The following is a 23,264-nucleotide window of genomic DNA, read 5'->3' as shown; positions in this document are numbered from 1 at the left end:
GAAAGAAAATATATCAAAGTAATGATATAATAATTTTAATATATGCTTTTTCAAACTACACGTTCATCTCTTCCAGGCTGAGAGTCTCTGATAGAGCTGAAGACTGTTTAATTTTAATTCAATTTGCACTGACGCTATAGATGAATTTAGGAGGAACTGTGGTATTTAATACTGACTCCTATCCATGAACATTGTATATCCATCAATTTGGGTCTATTTTAATGTCTTCCAGTAAGGGTTTAAAACTTTCTACAAAGGACTTTGCACATCTTCTATTAAATTTAATACCAGCTACATTACATCTGGCTTCTAAGTTGATTTTGTATTCACTGAGCTTGGTAAACTTTGTGTGTTTGTTTCTAAAGAGACGGTCTTTGTCACCCAGTGGCTGGAGTGCAGTGGCAAAATCACAGCTCACTGCAATCTCAAAGTGATCCTCCTGCCTCAGTGATCCTTCTACCTCAGCGATCCTTCTACCTCAGCCTCCCAAGTGGCTAGAACCAGAGATGCATACCATCATGCCTGGCTAATTTTTTTTTTTTTCTTTTTTGGTAGATACGAGGTCTCACTATGTTGCTCAGGCTAGTCTTGAACTCGTGGCTTCAAGCGATTCTCCTACCTTGGCTTCCCAAAGTGCTGGGATTACAGGTATGAGCCACCATACCTCTGACCAGCTTGGTAAACTTTTAATTCTAACAACATACCTATAGATATTTTTCACGTCATATTGTCTGCAAATAGTGACCACTAAGAATCAGTCCTACTGTCACATTCTCTAAGTTGGCTCTTCTTACACCTAAAGTCAATCACTGCTCTGCTACTGAATCTTTCTAAATCTATTTCCTCACCTGTAAAACAAGGAACTGCAATAGGACTGTTCTGAAACTTACATGAAATAACACACGGAAAAGTGGCCAGCCTGTATCATTCTTTTTAATTCTTTTCTTCCAGATACTCAATTATTTTTTTCTTCATGTGCTCACAGTATTTTGTATATTGCAATAATTTCAAGTATTCACTGAGTGGAAATTATTTTATTTCCCAGTTCCCAAGAACCAGAAAGAATACTCTTTGACTTTATAACCCCTTCCTGAATCTCACATGCACAGATTAGACATATAAATGCTGAAAAAGATAGGCTTTCCACTTAGGATTAAAAACAAAGACAAAAAACAGCATTATATGGCTGAGTAAAATTAAGCCCACTCTCTTACACCTACCATGAGAATTCTATTCAGAATATTGGTATACTATAAATTTCTTCAAAGAAATGTTAAATGTATTCTCTAATTAACAATTTACCATTAAGTACAAGATAACTTCCTTTTAAATGACTCTCATTGTGTGCACTGAGCAAATTTAGAAATATTTTCAGCATAAGAATGGAAATAAAAAGTGTTTTGTTTTGACTAGCTGATGTCACCAGAATAGTCAGGTTATTATTATTATGAGGTTCATTTTGGTTTCATTGTACTGCTGTGACATAATGGGGACTATAGATTAGAAAAGAATCTTTCAGATCTTTCTTGGTTCAGATCTTTCTTGAATCAGATTTTCAGTTCTTGGGTCTGCCGTTTATTGGTTGTATTACTTGGGGCCTGAACGCAGCATGTACTGAAATCATTTCCTCAATTATTAAAATAGAATTACCAAATCATGACTTAGTGTTTCATTTTTAACATACACCTATCCCTCGATGGCAGCACACCATTAACATTTAAAAATATTTAACCCACTCTAAACATCACAAAGTATTTAAAAATAAGATACCAGTTTCCACCTCCAAAACCTGACAGTTTTTAAAGCACCCATTATTGAAAAGGATGTGGAGAATTATGCATTTTTACATACAGCTGGAGTAAAGGTAAATCAGAGACAATTTAATGTGTCAAAATCCTCAAATGTTCATATTCTCTGAATCAAGCACTTCAATTAACTAATTTTTGGAAAACAGATATTTGCACTAAGATTTACTTATAAGGATATTCACTGCAGTATCTTTTATATTAGTTATAAATCTAATGAAGTAACCTGAATACCAAATGACAAGATACTAGTTAAAATTACGGTACAAGTTGAATACCAGATAGTCATTAAAATTACCTTAAAAGCGCAATTTGTCAATCTTTAATGTGCATACAAATCACCTGGGGATCTCGTTCACCTGTAGATTCCACCCCACCCCCATGTAGGGCCCCAGATTCTGCATTTGTAACAGGTCACCAGTCCAGATGATGTCAATGTTGCTAGTCTGTAGACCAGACTTTCAGGAACCAACTTTTAGACCAGACAGAGCCCTCTACTGGCCTCATGCCTATACATTCTCTCTATAAAACTGACTGACTTATTCACCTAGCATACACATCCAAGAACTTATGTTACTACTAGAGTTATGTTTACTTTTAGATTCAGCTGTGTTTGTTTCTAAACTATGTCAATGGTACTTTTTCTTGTGATTTCATAACTTATGTACACCAATGAAACATGAGTGCAAAAGAGAACTGGTTCAATGGAAACAGTTAAATACTTTGGAAAGACTCAATAAAAATGAGATGCTTTAAAAATTGCCATTGACACCCATTCACACCCATTAGGATGGCCATTATCACATAAAAGGACAGTACAAGTGTTGGTGAGGATGTAGAGAAACTAAGATCCTCATGCACTGCCGTTAAGAATGTAAAATGGTACAGCTGCTATGTAAAAGTTTCACAATTCCTCAAAAAGTTTAAAAATAGAATTACCATACGACCCAATTCCCCCCCCTCCCAGGTATATACCCAGAATTGAAAATAGGGACTTAAAGATAGTTGTACACCCATGTTCATAGCAGCATTATTCCACAGTAGTCAAAAGGTGCAAATAAGTGTCCACTGACAAGTGGATGAACAAATTGTGACACACATACACAAAATGGAATATTCAGCCACATAAAGGAATGGATTTCATAACTGTTACACCATGAACCTTGAAAACATTACACCAAGTAAAATAAGCCAGACCCCAAATGAAAAATACTGTATAATTCCATTTATATGAGATACCCAAAATAGGCAGATTCAGAAACGTAAGTGTAATAGAGGTTGCCAGGGGCTGGGGCTGGGGTGGAACGGGGAGTTACTGTTTAATGGGTACAGAGTTCCTATTTGGGATGATGAAAAGGTTCTGGAAATGGACAGTGGTGATGGTTGCAAAACATTGTGCATGTACTTATTAATGCCACTGAATTGTACACTTTAAAATGGTTACAATGACAGCTTTTATGTTATGTACATTTTACAATTTAAAAAATGCTGGCAACAAAGCTCTTACAGTTGTAGTTGCTTCCACAAGATAGCATGGTAGAACTACACTTAAAGGACATTTATTCATTCAAATATTTATTGAATATTTACATGCCACATGTTCATGTAGGCACTTGGGATTTAACAGAAAATAAAACAAGATCCCTGCTTTCATGGGGCTTTATATTTGAATGGACAACAGACATAATATATAGTTAGGTCATGCTTGGGAAAAGTAAAGATTAAAGCAGAGTAGCAGATTCCATTTAATAGGATGGTGAAAATAAACCTCATTGAGATTCTTGTCATACAGCTACCTATAGCATTCTGGGCGTGCTGGAATTGGCCCACGCAAAGGCTCAGAGGTAGGAGCATACATAGGTAGCCTGTCTGAAAAACAAGGAAGCCAGAGTGGTTGGAATGGAATGAGCAGGGGGGAGGGTACTGAGTGATGTGGTCAGTTAAGAGGGAACTTTGTTAGGATTGTAGCTTTACTCAAAAACAGGTAAGAAACAGGAGCCATTGCAGATTTTGAATAGATACAACGTAAATTCTGATAGCTATGCTGAGAACAGACTGAGTAGCAAGGGCAGAGAGCAGCAAAGGCAGTAAGTGAAGTGGTCTTAGGTATTTTCTAATGGTACGGGCAAGATGTAGGATGTGAGGAGTCAACAGTGACCTCAGTTTTGGGCCTAAGCAATTGAAATGATGGTATTGATATTAGAGGCTAGGTTGAGCATGTAGGAGAGAGAAGGGTGAAAGACTAATTTATCTACCTGAATTGGAAATACAAATTTGGAAGTTGACAGCATATAAATCTTAACAACCATAAGACTGTAAGAGCACCAAGGAGTGTAGGGACACTAAGACCCCTGGGAGTACTCCAAAATGAAAAGGGAAGAGAAACAAAGGAGACTAAGAAGGGAATAGAGAGTAAGTGTAAGTTTAAATTTACGATTCACTGCTTTAACTTTTTCCATTAACTGATCAGCAACTAGTCTTGGCCAAATTTGTTAAGAGGGCATATCCTGTCCTTAATGTAAGCAGAGGAAACAGTTGGCAGAAGATAACTTTAGGTAAATAAATTACTGCCCAGGTATTCTGAATAGAGATCTAAGAGGAGTTGGGCCATTCATCCTCCTCCTCTTTTTAGTGTCCATTCACATAGTCAGATAATTTAGTAAGTCAAAGACAACATAAATGGACTGCTGTAGAAATTTATAGGTAGGCAGTCTCGGTGTACATAGATTCACACAGTATGTTTACAAGCAATGTGAACTATACAAGAGCTCTTTTACACACTTGGGTAGAACTGTTGCCAGTGTTCCTTGACCAAATTCTGAGTTGTATAAAAATGACTTCAACAGACAAGTGTTTACAACAGATGACTTAAAATATAATACTATTAACTGTGAAAAGCCAGCCATCACTAAATTCCTTTAATAATTATTAGCTCGTCTTCATAATCTTCAAATCACTTTCTAATCAATTGAGTGTGTTCTTAGGATAAGTTAGATGCTTAGAAAGACTCCTGCATTTTGTGTAAAAAGGCTAACTTTTCCCCTCAATTGAAGAAAGCTGAAGAAAGAGGTCATCATGTGAAATGACTTACCCAGTTTTGGGGAAAAACTAAAGTGGAACACAGAGCTCAAGTTTCTAACTATACTGGGGTGGCGTCCAACTTCTACTCAGTGCCAAAATTTCCCACACGTTATATACCCATCTATCTTATATCTAATAGGATAGCTATAGTAATTGTGTAGGTAGAATCTATACAAGTATTTACGAGATATTCTTTAAAATAAAAAGATACCAAACTCAGTTGCTATGGTCTGTCTTGCACAAAAAGTATTAATATTTAACAACAGTATCTTGTAGGGTAGGTGGCTCAACATTTGTAGAAATGAATATTTTAAGGTAATATATTCCTAAGTGCTTACAGTTCAGGTATCAATAAAGCTTAAAGGTTTATGGTGGTAGGGGCTTAGTTTCATAACAGCAAATATATGGAAAACTGGAATCATAAAATCATTCTAACCTCTACTCACTCCTCTGCCAGTCATAACCTCTTGGAGCCCATTGCCTCCTTTGTAAATGCAGAATACTATCTAATCTGTCTTACAGGGTGATTAAGAAATTAATGAGGCAATAGGTACAAAAGTGCTTTTTTATTTTTATTTTTATTTTTTTTTTTGAGACAGAGTCTCACTTTGTTGCCCAGGCTAGAGTGAGTGCCGTGGCGTCTGCCTAGCTCACAGCAACCTCAAACTCCTGAGCTCAAGGGATCCTCCTGTCTCAGCCTCCCGAGTAGTTGGGACTACAGGCATGCACCACCATGCCCGGCTAATTTTTTCTATATATATATTTTTAGCTGTCCATATAATTTCTTTCTATTTTTAGTAGAGATGGGGTCTCGCTCTTGCTCAGGCTGGTCTCGAACTCCTGCGCTCAAACGATCCGCCCACCTCGGCCTCCCAGAGTGCTAGGATTACAGGCGTGAGCCACCGCACCCGGCCAAAAGTGCTTTTTTAAAATGCTGATGGCAATTCTCCAAAAAACAATTCAGAGGGCATGGGTGACTGTGCTCTGCAGCTGGGTTGACAACCACTAACTTGAGATGTGATGAAGATAATTACTGCCTTCCACATCCCATAGCTTGATCCACCAACCTTCTCCTGGGGGAGTAAAAGTGGACTGCCACCATAAAAACGTACTCTAATCTTAGACAGACTCCCAACCTCACAGATCAACATTGTTACTTCTCCCAAACTTAAACCATGTCTGCAATACAATGACCTCAATTTCTATTTCAAAGAAAACAGAAATCACTAAATACAACATTTTCACTTTTTTTTTTAAGTGACAGGGGCTCTCTGTTGCCCAGGCCAGAGTGCAGTGACCCAATCATAGCTCAATGCACCCTCGAACTCCTGGGATTAAGCAAGTCTCTTTCCTTAGCCTTCTGAATAGCTAGGACTACAGGCCACCACCCCTGACTCCTTATTTTTTTGTAGAGCCAGGGTCTCACTGTGTTGCTTAGGCTGCTCTCAAACTCCTGGCCTCAAGTGATCCTCCCGCCTCAGCCTCCCAAAGTGCTAATATTACAGGTGTGAGTCAGCCTACAAACTTCCAAATATTATTTATCCTTATCTTCTCTCCTGAGAAAAGTGTTTCTCTTTTATGTATTCTTTTATCAATTTAATCTGCAGCCAAGCTTTTTGAAATGCTAATGTAATTGTAACATTTCACACTATTCAATGACTCCACATCATTCTTACGACAACTTTTATGTGACTTACAAGCTCTGGAAAGTCTGGCTTTGCCTATTTCTTGAGCAGGCCCCTCCCCCAGAGTTGATGTTCCTCACCCCTTACTTCAACCAAATTGGCATTTTTCAGTTCCTAATATGCTCCTTTTTGCTCTGCCAAAAGGCCTTTTTGGTAAGTCTCTTTGCCTAGGTTTCCCCCTTCAAGTCATTCCTTCTTCAGATTTCATTGTAACAGTCTATTCTATTTCAGTTTAATAATTTTAAGTTTTTCAATAAAATGAATATAGAATTTTGAAAAGGTAAAGAATGTATATATCATTTATCTGGAACTGACGGTAGCTGATCAGAATTGACGTAACTGTTAATGAAATATAAAAGGGAGACCCAGAATGCACTGGAAACCGTTTCTAGTAATAATTCTTGTTTTCATGGTAATGATTAGGAAACAAAACTAGAAAGACTGGGAAAACTGCCTATAAATCCTTTGTAAAAAAAGCTTCTCCCTCTTTCACTAAATCAGGCCTGGGCTGCTGACTCATATGAAGTTTAGCGTGGCATCTGGTCAAAAGATATTCCTAATAATCTCCTCTTACAGTTAAATTCTATAGGAGACAAGAGTCCCAATTAATTCAACACCAGTGGGGGATCAATGGATGTAAACATATAACAAAGAATAACAGAGAACCTAATAAAAACCTGAACCACAATCTTAATGGAGGCATGGAAAGGATCCCAGTGATGGTAACTTGTTATTTCTCATATGTTCTTTTTCAATTGTTTAGAAGTGTTACCTTCAACATACTCTGAAGCTTGTGGGTCAGAAATCTGGGGCCTGATACCTGATTTGTGATTTATTGAAATCACACATTTTTTACTGTTTCAAAAGTACCCTATATTGTTTCCAAGCTAACCTCTTAAATATTTTTTGCTGCAAACCTTTTAAGTCTAGTGAGGTTAATAATGACTTAAGCACTTAAGACTGGACAAATGTTTAAGAGCAGTAAAATGCCAATACAGAAGAAAATCACTACTTAAGAGGCTGGCTTAAAGACGTAATACAACCAGTCTGATTTCTGTTACCCTGCACATTGCCAATGGATATTAATTATTCAAAACCATACACAATGGATAACAAATTAGAAATCAAACAAAAAGGACAAACTGCAAAGTTTTATCAAAACTCTGTTTTATTTTCAATACAAGATAAATACCATGCTTGTTACTACTAGTGCAGTTTAAGGCCAACAATGGCCATATAGCAAACTGCTGAACAGTCACCTAAATGCTAAAGAAAGAAAAGACAAAGTAAACATTAAACACAAAATTGCAATTACAAACATTTCAATAAAATGGAATGAATTTTTTAATAGAAGCTAATATGGAAGTCTAGTTCTCAAGGACATCAAAAAGATGTCTGTTTGATCAAATATCATCTTACCTTTCGCACAGAAATCTTATTGTGAAGTCACCATAGAGTCAACAGCTAAAATTTTAAGACTTTCTTTGGCCTTCTGATATTAAACAAATTATTTACAAACTGTGATTCAGTAATTCATGGATACTGGTAATATGATACAATTTTTTTGTTAAGGGCTTTCCATTAAAAATCGTAAAACAACTTTGTAAGGCTGTACAGGGCTGTAAACTACTTTGCTAATATACCATGGGATGCAGAGGAAGAAGGAATATTAGACCTTTTTTTAAGGCTAAAGTCATCAATGTTATAGATGCATTCCTTAGAATACATTATGATTTACCCCAAAGGATCCTTTCCCATTAAATACCACCTGAGTACTACAATTTTCAAAGTAAAAAAATAAACATGAATTTGTCATTGTATTTTAAAATAATTTAACTTACAGAATGCTGAGAAGTGTTACGTAGTAACAGTGCAACAAAAAGAACACACCTTCAAAATGAAATGTTTTTACTAAATGTAGGGTCTGTCCAATTATGAAATCAATGTAAAACATTTACACCCATGGCGGAGTTTTAGGATACTCCCACATGAAAAACTCTTGGTAGTATTTATCATCCACAGATACCACTTCAAGATTTGTGTGACTTCAATTAAATCCAACCTAATATTTTAAAAGACTCCCATTACCATATGTTAATTAATGTAACAGGAAGTCTTCAAAACATTAAAATCTGTCTGTATATAACCAAGTGTTTATACATCCCATATAAAAATCATAGTAGCTGCATACTCAGTGAATGCCAACAACCTGAAATTTTAAAAAAAACACTGGTTAAGACAAACCTAAGTCATCCGAAGAGGATACAACTGCCTGAATATTTAGAATATTCATAAAAATTCACATTGCTTCTTTCTAATGCCAAGAAAGAAGAGTATAAGAACTTTCTCCCAGAAGCCTAGACATTTTAACACATTTTCTATTTCAACTTACAATGAAACTTTAATCCTGAATCTTGATTTCTCTAAATCAAAAATCTCACATTACGAACATAAGGAATGCCATATGTAAGGCCACATCTTAATAAATTTGTAATTTTTGGTTGAATACTTATTGAAAAAATTAGTCTAAGGCTTCTAAGAGTCAAGTTGCTAAAAAATAAAATAAATACACCAGTGTTTAAACTGAAGGTTAATGTTAAAAACACACACACACACATACACACACACTGTAGGAACAGAAAAATAGAATGCTTTGCTACAAAAATCCCACTTAATATATTTTAGCACAAAAAATGTCTAATATATACAATGGATAAGCGTGCATTTAAGTACATACAACTGGGGTAAACATTTACAGAGGGCTATGGGATGCAAATGAACTTATGAATAAAATTTAAAAAGCAGTTATTTGTAAAAAAGAGAGAATCTCAATACTGTATTCTCAGTAAAGAATTAGAACACAAACTTCCTCTTAAAATAACTTAAGCTGAAGCTTAAAACACAAAATTGGAGCCATTTTGTAAGATACAGAAAATGCAATGGTCATTCAGGTATGAAAACCAAAATGTCGCGATCACTCCAACAAAAAGTCTTGTAAGAGCATCTCATTGTATAAAACAGTATGTATTTAGGTTATTGGCACATTTAAATACATAAGGGAAAGAGAAAGTCTTTACCCTTTCAACAATTTCCCCCTTTCACTATAAAATATTATACAACATTCATTAAAACCTCCATGTTTATTTTAAGAACTGACCCGAAACTAGTAGAAAATAAAGCAAGATTCTCCACAGGAGAATTAAATGAAAATAATATCTTAAGCTACAGTTATTTGTGAACTCCAAATTGTAGTTAACTGCTTAAGAACATTCTAGGTAAAACGGTCATCAAATAGGCTAAACTATGATCAAAAGCCACTGCCACTCCAAATCTTGCTTATGAAAACTGACAAAATAAACACCTGCAAATGTATACTGGAATATGCTTTTCACAACATACTTCCTTTAACCAAAAGCACCACTTTCAATTCACTGTTGCTTCAGAGGCAATACCATTCAGGTGCTGTATCACTCACCCATACTTTACTACTGGCTGAAAGGAATGTGACTTCATAGCACTAATAAATGCTATGGTTTAAAATTCAACTCAAGTTTGCTTTCATATCCACTACAGTTATTAATTAAGGAAAAAATAAAAAGGTCTCTGAGACACTATATTTTTTTGGTGTCTGCGCAAGGGTTTTTCTCTTTGGATTGTTTTCACACATTAAAAAATGAAGAAGAGTTTTCAAATAACACCAGCCTATAAACAGAAGGGGGTATGAAGAATTAAACAAGGCTTGCGATTTTCACCTTAACTGCTATACATTCATGTGTTATCAGGTAGAGAAGGACTTTGCAAAATTACTTGGTCAAACCAAAAAGTTATTTCTCTCTGACAACAACTTAAAATAATGGACTAGCAGCAAACAAATCTAGTACACTCACATTGTCTGCAACAAAAGTCATGCAATGAGATCAGCCAAGCAGGGAGAACAGTGATATAGAAGGAGCAATTAAAGGGTTTCACTGATAAAAAATGACAAGGTAAATAAAGGGTTTAATTAGTACAAAATTTCCAGTTTCATTTCACGTTCAAGTGCAGTTAGATTTTTGTGATTCCATTTTAAAACTGTTCAGAGATATTTTTATTCTCATGGACATTTTACTTACCTTTTAATCTTACTATTAACTAATTTCCCTTGTAATATATTTATGTCCATCCTTCTTCGCGTTAGGGCAATGTACTTAAAATATTAAAAAAGCTAAGAAATGACAAAAACTAACACCTATACAGAAAACAAGAAAATCGATTTCAATACAACTCTCAAATGTTAAAAAAAACCCTGCATTTCAACAAGATAAAAAACACTTAAAAAACCACTTCTGAGAGCAAACAGTTCTGATAAACACCAATGATCCCATGCACAGATACTCCAAACACAAAATATTTTAAAATAAAGCTGGCAGTAATATGGATAATTCAAAACAGTCAATTTTGTGAGAAGTAGTTTGATAGCGGACAAGATAAAACTGAAGAATGGCAGTGGAAATTTCTGGAGAGGCTTCTACAGATGCTCATTACATAATATCTAGGGTACCTAAATACTTTAAGCATTGTCCTAAAATTTGGCTATACTTTAAAAACCAATGTGTATTATCAGATCTCTCAAAGATAATCAGATCTTAAAAATATATTAACAAATTAACTTGCTTAAGAATTTTAACTCAAATTTCTGAATAGTGATTCAGAATTACCTTCCTATAAAAATTTATCTAATTAAGACACTGCCTCTAATTTTGCAATTAAGAACACATGCTAGCCAGGTGCTTTTAATGTGGGCCCATAAGTAAGGCAGGTTTGAAAAAAAAAATCTTTGATTAACTAAGTAACTCTAGCATGAATCAACAGGTTGCATGAATATACACAGAATTCCTTAAAGTGTGCAGACAGGGTACATCTATAATATCCCATTACACATACTAGAGAATACAACCCAGTGTTAACATCACTTCCTTCAAGAATCTATACCAAGCAAAAAATAAAACTAAGGCTCTCTTAACTCACATGTATCTGCAGCACACTGTATTTACACTGCCTATGGCTTCAAAAATAAACCATCAATATGAAACAACAAATAACTGCAGCATCAAATCAGAACTGTCAAAATATTTCTTCCAATGCTAGCAGTACACAATTAAGTGTTTCAGTACATCTGTGTTGTAATTAAGCTGCATTACATAGAAAATATGGATGGGTTTTCACTAAAATGTTAAAACTTCACATTTTTTTGACCCCTAACACACATTGACTGGATTGCTATGTCTGTCAAATTTCAGTTTTTACAAGTTTACATACCATTCAGCAAAGTCACAAGCTAAACTAGGTAAAAACAGCTAGAAAAGCAGAATATAGAAATATTAAATATCCATGTAATCACCTATTCTAATATCAAAATCAAGGGCAAGTGACACTTAATTAGTATGTTTAATTCACTGAACGCAAGATTAGATTGATGCAAATCCAAAAACGCTATTGCAATGCTTTTGTAAAGGACAGTAAAAATGTCATAGTAACATTATCTTTAGATATTGCTGAACACAAGACTTTCCCTGAGGTGTAAACATCAAATAACTTGAACAGCTTTACACATCAGCCCCATTAAACAGTTTATTACAACACTACATCTATTGTAATCAAAGTGGTGCTGTTTACAGACATTATCATATGAACATTTTTAACAAGAACAAACTACTATAAAAACAAGCATTTACTTGACTTTTTTTTTCCAATTGCTTGCACATTATAATGGCCAAATGTATATAACCAGTAATAAAGTTGCAAAAGCTATAACTTTTTAAATCACACAGGTTTCCTTCAAATAAAACAGTTAAGCAACATAAAAAATAAAAGTAGAGCTACTGGTTACCATTTATGCAGATTTGCTTTATTCAGATCTATTCCTGTTCATTTTATCCATGAATCCTTACAGGTTCAGTTCAATCACAAGAAGCAAACTGCTGGACAAGCGTCATTTTTCCCCCATGAAGACTGTTTTGTCTTGGAAGGTGATCCTCTTCCTTCAGCTGTAATGTGTCAAAATTTGTGATGTAGATTTTGCTATTCCCCATAATACACAGAAAAACGCTGGCTTAACTATACATACACAAGTCGTGCATCTACTTCACTGTTACGTTATTCTAACACAAAATAAGAATTAAATGAAACAGTAGCTGCCCTTGTGGTGGACAAATGTTCCCAATTTATCAGATGATTAAAATTGAGACACTGATTTCTTTCTTCTTAGATATTATTGCCTTATAAATTTAATGACTGAAACAAATGAAAATATAGCAGCTACTGTTTCTGTGATGATGGAAACATTCATAAGTCATTTTCTAAAATATGCAAACTACAAAAAGAAATGGAAAATGCTTGGATGATTTTAAGGTAAGTATTTTTCATTTACCCACATATCAATTCTATATTAACTCGTTTAACAATTAAATACTGAACTGAATATAAAATGCAATAAATTATTTTACAAATTAATTGTATTTATTTAACAGCATACAGGAACTTCTGCAATAGTTATAAATCAAATGGTGCTCCATGTTACAAAATTTATTAATTTATAAATAGATAGGTCAGTATGGACATTTAAAATACGACATCCACATACAAATCTTTAAACATTATACAAATTTAAAACATTTACTTTACTCTCACTCTATTCCACCTATATTGAAAAATCTAATTTAGTATATAAACTAATCAAAAATAAGCTAAATGGGAATCTACAATGATAAATTTCATTGGAAACTCACATAAAGGAAAAATAAAGAAACAGAATAAAGTTGATAAACTAAAATTTCAAGAATACACATATATGCAAACTTCAGGTAGAGGTTCACCTCAATTAACTTGAATATAAGTGATCACTGAAATGCAGGATATTGAAAATATAAATTCTGAGAGCACTTCAATAATAAAGTGATTTAAGAGTCAAAAGGGCACAATGTTTAGTGGTATTTTGCCATAAAAATAATTGAAAAATATTTTGCTTTGTAATTAGGAGTAATTTTCTGTTGCAATTATAAATTTTCCCCAACTAGGTTTTAACTTAAGAGCATCAGTGCACGTACAAATTCACACTGCCTAGCAGTAAAAACTTCAAATTTTACAACTGCAAAAGGAAAAAACAGATGTTATAATCCTGGCCTTTCTCTTTTAAATAGTTTCTATATGCCCATATTTTTCAAAGAGATACTTCAGCCATTTCTCATGATACCTTTTAATGCACCTTCATCTTATGTTGATGAAGCTATTTAGTGAAATTATTTAATGGAAGAAATCTAAAATGGCAGCTTTCAAATGTTTTATTTTTACTACTTGCAATGCACTTTTTAAAAACTGAAAGAGAGACAAGGAATATGTTCTATTCTGAAAAAAGAATTACTGGGAAATGCATAAATCTTACTGAAAAGGAATGTTATTTCCCCTAAATTTTTTGTTGTGCTGGAAGGGATAAAGAGGAGAGACTGGGTCATTAAGAGGGAAAAATTAAAGTTATAGTAGGCAAAACGAAAATATTCAACCCTTCCATAAAACACATCACATATACTACAACTTAATATTATCATCGCTCCAGTGAAGAATTATACTACTTTTTATATGGAGAATCCTGTTTGTGAAACTTACAACGCACACCTTTAATCAGGACTAACGTACTCATCTTTTGCTTGATTATACTTTATATGGATAGATCTTTACTATTAATAAATCTCTAATTTTCACCATACAGACATATAAAATCTGGGGATAGTCTAGCAGTTTTTAATTTCTATTTCTAAACACTTTACATGTATATCCACTTGGAAATACAAATTTTACAATCTCAAACGGAAGCAAATTTGAATACAACCCATTTCCAATAATCCAATTCCATATTATAGTCTCAAATGTCTAAGTAGACATCTACATAAACAAAGATATCAAAAAGAAGCTTAAAAGTGACAAATACATTCAATGCTCATGTTTTCAGAATATCATTTGGTCAAATCTGTAATGTTAAAGCCACACAATTACTTGATTTAGCTATCAATTATAAAAGGAAGACCTATGTATAAACAATCATTAAAACAACTAAGACAAATGGAATCTACAACAGCTCTTTAAAGTCTGTAAACTAAAGTGAGCACTTAAATAAAATTCCAATACACAGAGAAATACCTGCATTTTAGATAATGTATGATCAAACCATTCTTAACAACTCAAATTATGAGTGTTTATGTTAGAAACTTATCTCAGTAAATTTGTTAGCATTGGCATTTTAAACTCATGGTAAATTCATCTTTTAAGATTCAAGTATATATTTGATAGGGCTCTTTTCTAGGTTTCCATATTGATTAAAAGAATCCTCATATAATTTGAGATGCATTATGCACTCAATGAATATAAATCACTTTTCTCTATCAGATAATTTCTCCTTGATAAGAATGGAGAAGAGGTGGGCAAGAGAAGTATCTATATACAAGTTAACTCTTTAAAATCAAACTTCCTTCTTGTGTTGACTAGAACATATTACACAAAAACACTTCTGTTTATTACAGATGCTTACAAAAAGTTCCTTGCTGCCAAAACATTTCATATTGTTATCTCTCTACCTCTGGACATAGTACTTACCTCATTTTAACTAAAGCATTTTATTACTCTATAAAATATATACATAATTGTTGCTCTAGGTCGTCCACTAAATAGTAGAAATAAACTGCATCACAGTCAAAGAAAAATGAGCTTTACCCCCAAAAGATTCACAAAATGGACATTTCAAAATAAACTATTACTCAGAATTCTTTGTGAGTTGTAACATACTACCACAGAAGGAAAATTCATAAATATGGATAGCATAAATGGCACCCTTACCCCCTTTCTGTTATTAGGTTTTCTTTAAACAATGCTAACTAAATATTCAAAACATTATTTATTCAAAACAATCTAATTTACAAATTAAAACAATGGTAGTAAATTTAACACTGAGATGAAGGTGAGAGAGCAAGGTGATCACATTGGCATTGAATTTTTTTAAACAGGGAACATTAATCATTTGTAAACAAAACTATATTCTTAAACCACAGTGAGCAAAACACACTATATATCCATTCAAGAGACCACTTCCTATCCTCTCTTGTAACCAACTAAGACAGCTATGTAGTCAGGTTTTGTAAATAATACTAAAAGCTAGGAAAATTAGAGCTAGAGAAATGACAGCTACCATAACCAGATGAAGCAGAGCAGTTAGGAAGTATGGGAAAACACAATGAAACAAAGGGCTAGAATCTATTAGGTAGTCTTCAGATGAACTAGGAGTTGCAGAAATAATTTTTAAATATTATTTAAGGGACTTTAATTTCCACATAAGCCTCAAACAACACTAACTCTTAAGAAGATGAAACATCTTAACATTTAAAAAAGAACTTTTAATTCTTTTGGCTTTTTTGTTTTTTCCCAATACAAACGTATAAGCTGAATAAGCAATGCAAAAATAACAATCTAAGATCATGATATTTAAGGTAGAACAAAATTAATCACACAGCAAAATACAGTTATTTATTCCAGACTCCATATACAAAACAGACTCCACATGCTTAAAATTTTTATCAAAGAATGGGATAATAATTTGGGAATATGTAAAATCTCAGACTAGGGAAAGCCTGAATGAAAAGTATTTTAAAAAATAATTTGGTTTCAGTAAACAAAGAAAAACAATCAACACAAATTTGTTGAGTAGGGCTATTCCAAATGAATGAGAGGAACACAATCTAGAAGAAAATAACTCAACTATGAAAGTAAAATTATTTCTGTAAGAAGTATACAATCTTAAAGCACTGAACTACTTTTATTTTGCTCAGAGTGGTCTGAGAATAGAGGCAGAAATTACAGAATATGAAGAACAATTTATTTACATATTGAAATTTACAATGGTTATTTTTAAAATTAAAATATTATCTACTTGAACTTAGATATTGAATGCTTTTAGAAAAACTCATACATTTTAAAATGAGAGAATGTAATTAACATTACCAACAGTTCAAACACAAAAAAATTAAGATGGGACAGACATTAACAGCTTGCCAACATCATTAAGTTTCCAGTTAAATTAAGAACCTGCCCCTTTAGCCATTCATCATAACTTTAATAATAAATTACATTAGTATTTTATTTGTATAAAGACTTACTACTGACATTCACTTTAGCTTTCAAGTCACTCTGTCATTTAGTCCATTTAAGATTTACATGAAAGCTCAAAAGGACTCATATATTAAAACTTCTAAGGAGGTCAACAACAGACCTTATTATGATGGTGATAAAATTTGCATTTAGTTTTTTTTTGTTTAAAAAAGTTTTTCACTTGAATATATTTAATCCCAGTCCCCACCCCTTTATTCATGTTCTACATCCACAATAAATACTGTTTTGTATAGCGAAGGTACAATAGTCCAGGACAACAGAATTTTTTTGCACTGGAAATACTTATGTAAAATTTTGCTTGGATGAAGGCACATACAATATTACAACTCAATTTTGATTAATGTACAAACAAAACATGGAGATTTTGGTATGGTACATCAGTGATTAAGAAAAAATGTCCAACAATAGTATTTGCATGTTAGGAATTCATAGTTAATGTCTGAATGTAATGAAACTCAAGTCATGATATATTTAGGTGTACCCATTACTGGAATGTAATGTTAGTTAATTCAAAGTATTTAAGATTAACAATGGACTTTTCGGAATGAGTTTACTTGATTGACTATGGCAGTTTTAACAAAACCAGTAAGAAAATTGTCATTAACTAACTTTGGGTTTAAATTGGTTTAGAGGCCCCTTGATGGGTACCATCCAATTTTGGAGATGAAAGTATACTTTTTTTTTTTTTTTTTTTTTACCCTGTCTGCACTAACTAGAAGCTTATTGATAACTTACAAAGTCTTAAAAAATATATAGGCTGGGCGTGGGGACTCATGCCTATAATCCTAGCACTCTGGGAGGCTGAGGCAGGAGGACTGCTTGGGCTCAGGAGTTCAAGACCAGCCTAAGCAAGAAAGAGGTCCTGTCTCTACTAAACATAGAAAAAAAAAAAAAAAATTAGCCAGGTGTGGTGGTGGCACGCCACCTGTAGTCCCAGCTACTCAAAAGGCTGAGGCAGGAGGATCATTTGTGCCCAGGAGTTTGAGGTTGTTGTGAGCTAGGCTCATACCACAGCACTCTAGCCTGGGCAACAACAGAGTGAGACTCTGTCACAAAAATAAAAATAAATTTAAGAAAATATATAACTTACAGAATCTGTACCATTCTATAATTGAAATGGCTGATACAGTTAAGCATTTCAGCTAATAACCTGACCACAATTCACCTTAAACAACTGATGGACAGACATTGAGAAATGTTTTTACGAGATCAGATGTATTTAACTCATCTGCTACATCTTTAAAACTTAGTGTTTAGGTTTACATGATACAACATTCAATTCTTACATCCACAAACAGTATCAATTTCAATAAGCTTAGTTTTTAAAGTGAAAGATATTTTGCCTCATATTAAAGGAATATTTTGAGAATTATTTATATGAAAATTTGTGATACAATACATGGAGACCAGTATAAAAATTAAAATTTTGATATCAACCTACATACTCAAAATCCAAGGAAAAGTATTAAAACCAGTCTTTTCGGTTAAAAAAGCCCTTAGCATTGTAAATAGTATAAGAGCTTATTTGTGTCCCACAAAAATAAGACTTGTGCTTATTTTCTAAATAGTATTGTTCAAAAGGATCTCATTTGCTAAAATATATGTTATGGTTAAAGAAACTGCTATTCTGTCACAGAATTACATACACTCAATAAAGCCTTTAATTCTGTCCATAACAATTTAAATACTAACAATTACCATGACTGAATTTTCATTAAGTTTCCCAAGATTATTGAAAATAACTGCATAAAGACTATTTACCTATAAAGGGGTTTGTTTTAGCCTAATTTAATTTGGATATGCCAACAACATATAAAGAAAATACTTCTGTTTACAGAAAAACCTTTGTATCACGTGCACAAGCTTTACAGTACCCTCCTCCCAACTCTTCACATGAATAAATGCTGTTCACAAATATAAAAATAAAATTACATGTGAAAATGAAGCATAAACAGACAACTCTTCCCACTTTATGAAAAATGTACACAAGAAATAGTTTTAAAATACAGAAAAAAAAGACAATGATTATGGTTTATGAATGAAACATCAAAGAAAATTATTTCAAGGTTATTCTAACTTGGGATGTATGGCTTGACATAATTTAAAATTTTTAGATATGGAGCACCCTGAACCCATTTTAATTGAGTACTTTTACATCTTCTTTGCAAATTAAAGGATAGTTTCTTTTCTTTAAAAAACAAAAACCAGATGTCAGGAAAACGGTGTCTTTTATAAAAATATGTTTTTTAAGGAAAAAGGCTCTTTGAATGCTGAGAAAAAAAAATCCCCCTGTATTATAAGCTTATTTATAGTGTTATATTTTCTTAAAAAGTTTTAGGGACAAATGAAATTAGTTCAAGAATAGAAACTTTAAATTCATTTTTAAAAATCCAAGCACATAATATATATATGAAATAACTCCCTATATTTTATATTTTAAATCACATGAAAACTATGTATGTGATTATAAGAATCCCAATTTTTAGATTTTAGAAGTACACAATGAGTCCTCTTGATTATCTCCTTGCTTTGTTAAGACCATGAACAATTTGAAACCTGAAAGTGGTAACTCAGTAATACAATATTCAAAAATAAAGGGTCAAAATTTTTACCTGTCTTTACTTACTTGTTATTTGTCTCAGGTGTTTCCAGAAGATTAAATTCAGAACAAGTAGTTGGACCATTTAAAATGTAGGTATATACTGTATAAACAATAGCCTTGGAGTTATAATTACTATTAATAATACACATGCTAAATATAACAGGAACAAGGAATACCCACCTACTAACGATGACGATACTCGCGCTCTCGGTCACGCTCTCGGTCACGGTCTCGGTCACGATCCCGGTGCCTCTCTCGTTCTCTACTTCTCTCTCTATAGTAATCGTCATGACGATCTCTACTACGGGATTTATGACGCCGACTCTTTTCTCGTGATCTACTATGGTCCCTCTCTCTTGATCGTTCACGTCTTCTAAAAGAAATTACTGGATTAATGCTCTCCATAATTGGATAGATAAGGAGTCAGTATTTTGGTATTTAAAAAAATCTAAAAAGGAAAAATTCTTTGTAAATCCAGTTAGACTTACTATCCTGACCTGCCAATAATGATTTACCAGCTCACCAGCAAGCACGAACTAGAAATTTCATTTTTAAAAAGTCACCAAAAACAAGGGAACCACATACCATGAAAATACATCATACCATCTATTTAAACAAGCACCCTAAAACAGACATGTAGGATACTGACTGAACAAAGAGAAAAGTAAAGGAGAGAGACTTTCAAAACAGTTGTATTTGAAGACAAAGAACATAAAAGTTTCTTTTAGATATAAAATTCATGAAATCACAACATACAACGGGGCCCAAATAGGTAAAATTACCACCTATCTACACAAGTTACATAAACCTATATATAAAATATTAATTTTACATTTCTACCTAGTCAAGATATAGTTCATCAGGAGCACTATGCTCCACTAAGAAACTAACTTTCTAATATATATGTATGTTTGGAGAAGAGGCAGAGAAGCCTAATAATTGTGACCAGTAGAAACTATTGCTGTTGTATTCACATTGTATTTAGTAAGTAGAATTGTTTCATGAACTGCTTTTTTAAAAAAACAGATAATTTAACGAAAGTTTGTTGCCAAAAAGATGTTTAGAAATTCTGCTAAATTCATAATAGGAAATAACCATTGTCTACTAGTTTAAATAAAACAATTTTTATCTTGCATTTCAGCACCAAACAGCTAGACATTATTAGGTGCTAAGCTCCTTGATCAAGGCAGAAGTTCTTACTTTGAACTTAAAAAAAAAAAAAAAAAAAAAAGAGAGAGACAAGGGCTGGGCATGGTAGCTCACGCCTGTAATCCTAGCACTCTGGAAGGCCTGAGTGGGAAGATTGCTTGAGACCAGGAGTTTGAGACCAGCCTGAGCAAGAGCAAGACTGTCTCTACAAAAAAATAGAAAAATTAGCCAGGTATGGTGGCATGTGCCTGTAGTCCCAGCTACTCAGGAGGCTGAGGCAGTAGGTTCACTTCAGCCCAGGAGTTTGAAGTTGTAGCAAGCTACCACGATGCCTCTGCACTGCAATCTAGCTCAAGACAGAGCGAGACCCCGTCTCAAAAAGAAAAAAAAAAAAAGTGTAAAAAAAATGAGACAAGATATGATCTACAGCTATGACAAATCTGTTCTGATCCAAAGATTTTTACACTGGGTCAAAAAAGTAATAGTTATAAAATTGGGGACTATGCCAAAACAAGCTCCTTTCCTTAACTTAACAAAGACTCCATCACTAGATAAGGTACACTTAAGATGGATCTAAGAATCTCACATGAAGATTAAAGATCTACCTTTCAAAAATATATATAATTTCAAGGCTATCAGTAATGCTAAAAAAGAACTACCTGAAAAATAGGTTATTTATTCGTTCATTCATTCATTCATCCACTCCCTCATTCAAGAAATATTCATTTAGCACCCATTCTATACCAGGCACTCTGCAAAAATTAGAAATATTGTAGTTAACAGGATAGGCAGGGCGCAGTGGCACACCTATAATTCTAGCACTCTGGGAAACTAAGGTGGGAGGATTGCTTGAGCCCAGGAGTTTAAGATTAGCCTCTGTGACACAGCGAGACTCCTGTCTTTATAAAAAATTTAAAAATTAGCCAAGCATGGTGGCATAAATCTGTAGTCCCAATACGTAGGAGCGCTTGAGCCGGGGAGTTGGAGATTGCAGTGACCACGCCACTGCACTGTAGCCTAGGCAACAGAGACCCTATCTCACACACACACAAAAAAAGAAAGAAAGATTATAGTGAAAAGGATGGATAAGACTCTTGCCATCACTGAACACATATTCTAGCAAGAAGGAATGTGCATTGATAACAATAGTTATGTAAGTACTACGAAAGAAATAAACAGAACTATATGACAGACTAACCTGGTTAAAGATTGCTTCTAAGAAATTACATTAAGTTGAGACATGAAGCATAAAGAGGCAGGTATGTGAAGAGCCAGGGGAAAAGGTTCCCAGCAGAAGGAATATCAAGCACAAAATAAGTGAGGTAGTCAAATGCTTGATGTATCCAGAGAAAAAGGGAAATCAATATGGCTGGAGAATAGTGAGTTAAGGCAAGAGGTACAAGATGAGGCTAAAAAAGATAGGCAGGGACTATATCACATAGTGTGCCTCTATCTTTATGGCCTTATTCTAAGGGCACGTAGAAGCCTCTGAAGAGTTCAAAATCCTATTTTGAAGTCCCATACACTGTATTTTTTCCATTTGCAAACTAGCAGTTTTAAAAAGACATGAGACAGGAAAGTTTTACCTTGATCCAGAACCATATGACTTGGACTCAATTCCATGAAGGCAATCTTGCAAAGAGCTAATAAGAACTTTGCAACGATCATCAGCAGATACTTTGGATTGTTTAATTAAAGAAATTGCAGTTACCAATGTCTCAATAGCACTCCCATAATCACCTGTGGGGGAAAGGAAAGGGTTTGAAGTCAAACAATTATTTCCAAATTACCATCAAACCTCTTACATAGGGTAAGAGTGATAAAGCATTTAACCAAAGTGGTGTGGTTTAAAATGACTACAGAAGATAATGTCTGTTTTTAGTGTTTCACCATTTGCAAAAGGCTTTTATGCTCATGAAAGTAACATAACTGGTTATAATTAAAGCTGTGTGAAACAGGTTATCATTTTGCAAATATGAGATTAAGTTAGCTGCCTTAAGGTCCCTATACTATTAACATATTAACTGCCTTGAGAGTTGTATTTAACTCATTCTAGTTTCGACCCTGGGCCACATGAAGTATATATAAAATCTTACTCGTTGGTGTTCTTATTGTTACAATTAATACTGATAATTTAATTCTAAAAACGTTTATTAATGAACTGAAGTCAATGAATTTTGTTTTTCTATTTATATTTACCTTTAAATTACACTTGAAGTTTTTGTTCTATTTTTGTAATAAAACACTGTGGCCCCAAGGAAAAGTTTCTCCTTTTTTTGTGTGGCAGTCAATGTGTTAAATGTCAAGCTAAGACCTAAATCTGCACCTAATAACTTAAAATTAGGGGTCTTTCCACTATATCGTGACATAGATCTTTCTTCAATGTTTTTAAAATAAGTAATGATTTTGGAATACAAAAAGAATTATTACATGTAAATAACTTATCTAACCAGACTGTGTGTAAGTTTTTAGGTCATTCCTAATAACATAAATAAGAAACATTAATATAGGAAGAAATACACAAACCAGCACTGGCATCAGACACAGCTCTTGAAATAGCACTGCTTGAGATTGCCCTATTTCTATTCATGATTTCCTCAAACTCAGCTTCACTCAATGGCGTTCTTGCAGTATCCATTTCCCTATAAAATAAAAATAAACCTTAACTTAGTACTTAATCTTAGTACTCAACAGATTTTCTAAGTTAGTCGTAACAGTGTAAAGCAATTCATACAGGCTGCTTTTGACATG

At 33.6% G+C, this 23,264-nt stretch overlaps 1 protein-coding gene across 4 annotated transcripts in view; it reads right to left on the bottom strand.

Annotated features, from left to right (window-relative positions):
- Nucleotides 1-7,723: 7,723 nt before the first annotated feature.
- CPSF6 (cleavage and polyadenylation specific factor 6) overlaps nucleotides 7,724-23,264 on the bottom strand; it is a 30,859-nt gene continuing 15,318 nt past the window's right edge. For 2 of the 4 annotated variants that reach the window (XM_069490222.1, XM_069490224.1), the window contains 4 exons: nucleotides 23,040-23,155; nucleotides 22,100-22,253; nucleotides 19,545-19,734; nucleotides 7,724-12,597 (listed from right to left, as the gene is read on the bottom strand). In XM_069490222.1, coding sequence (XP_069346323.1) covers nucleotides 19,548-19,734; nucleotides 22,100-22,253; nucleotides 23,040-23,155 — 457 coding nt within the window. In that variant the 3' untranslated portion in view covers nucleotides 7,724-12,597; nucleotides 19,545-19,547. Of the gene's footprint in view, nucleotides 12,598-19,544; nucleotides 19,738-22,099; nucleotides 22,254-23,039; nucleotides 23,156-23,264 lie in introns of all 4 variants that reach the window. The other 2 variants (XM_069490221.1, XM_069490223.1) reach the window with 1 other exon arrangement.

Source organism: Eulemur rufifrons, chromosome 16 (genome assembly GCF_041146395.1).
Source record: "Eulemur rufifrons isolate Redbay chromosome 16, OSU_ERuf_1, whole genome shotgun sequence".
In the NCBI taxonomy this organism is placed as follows: domain Eukaryota; kingdom Metazoa; phylum Chordata; class Mammalia; order Primates; family Lemuridae; genus Eulemur; species Eulemur rufifrons.
The sequence above is the reverse complement of the archived record's forward strand: the minus strand, read 5'-3'. Positions and strand labels throughout refer to the sequence as shown.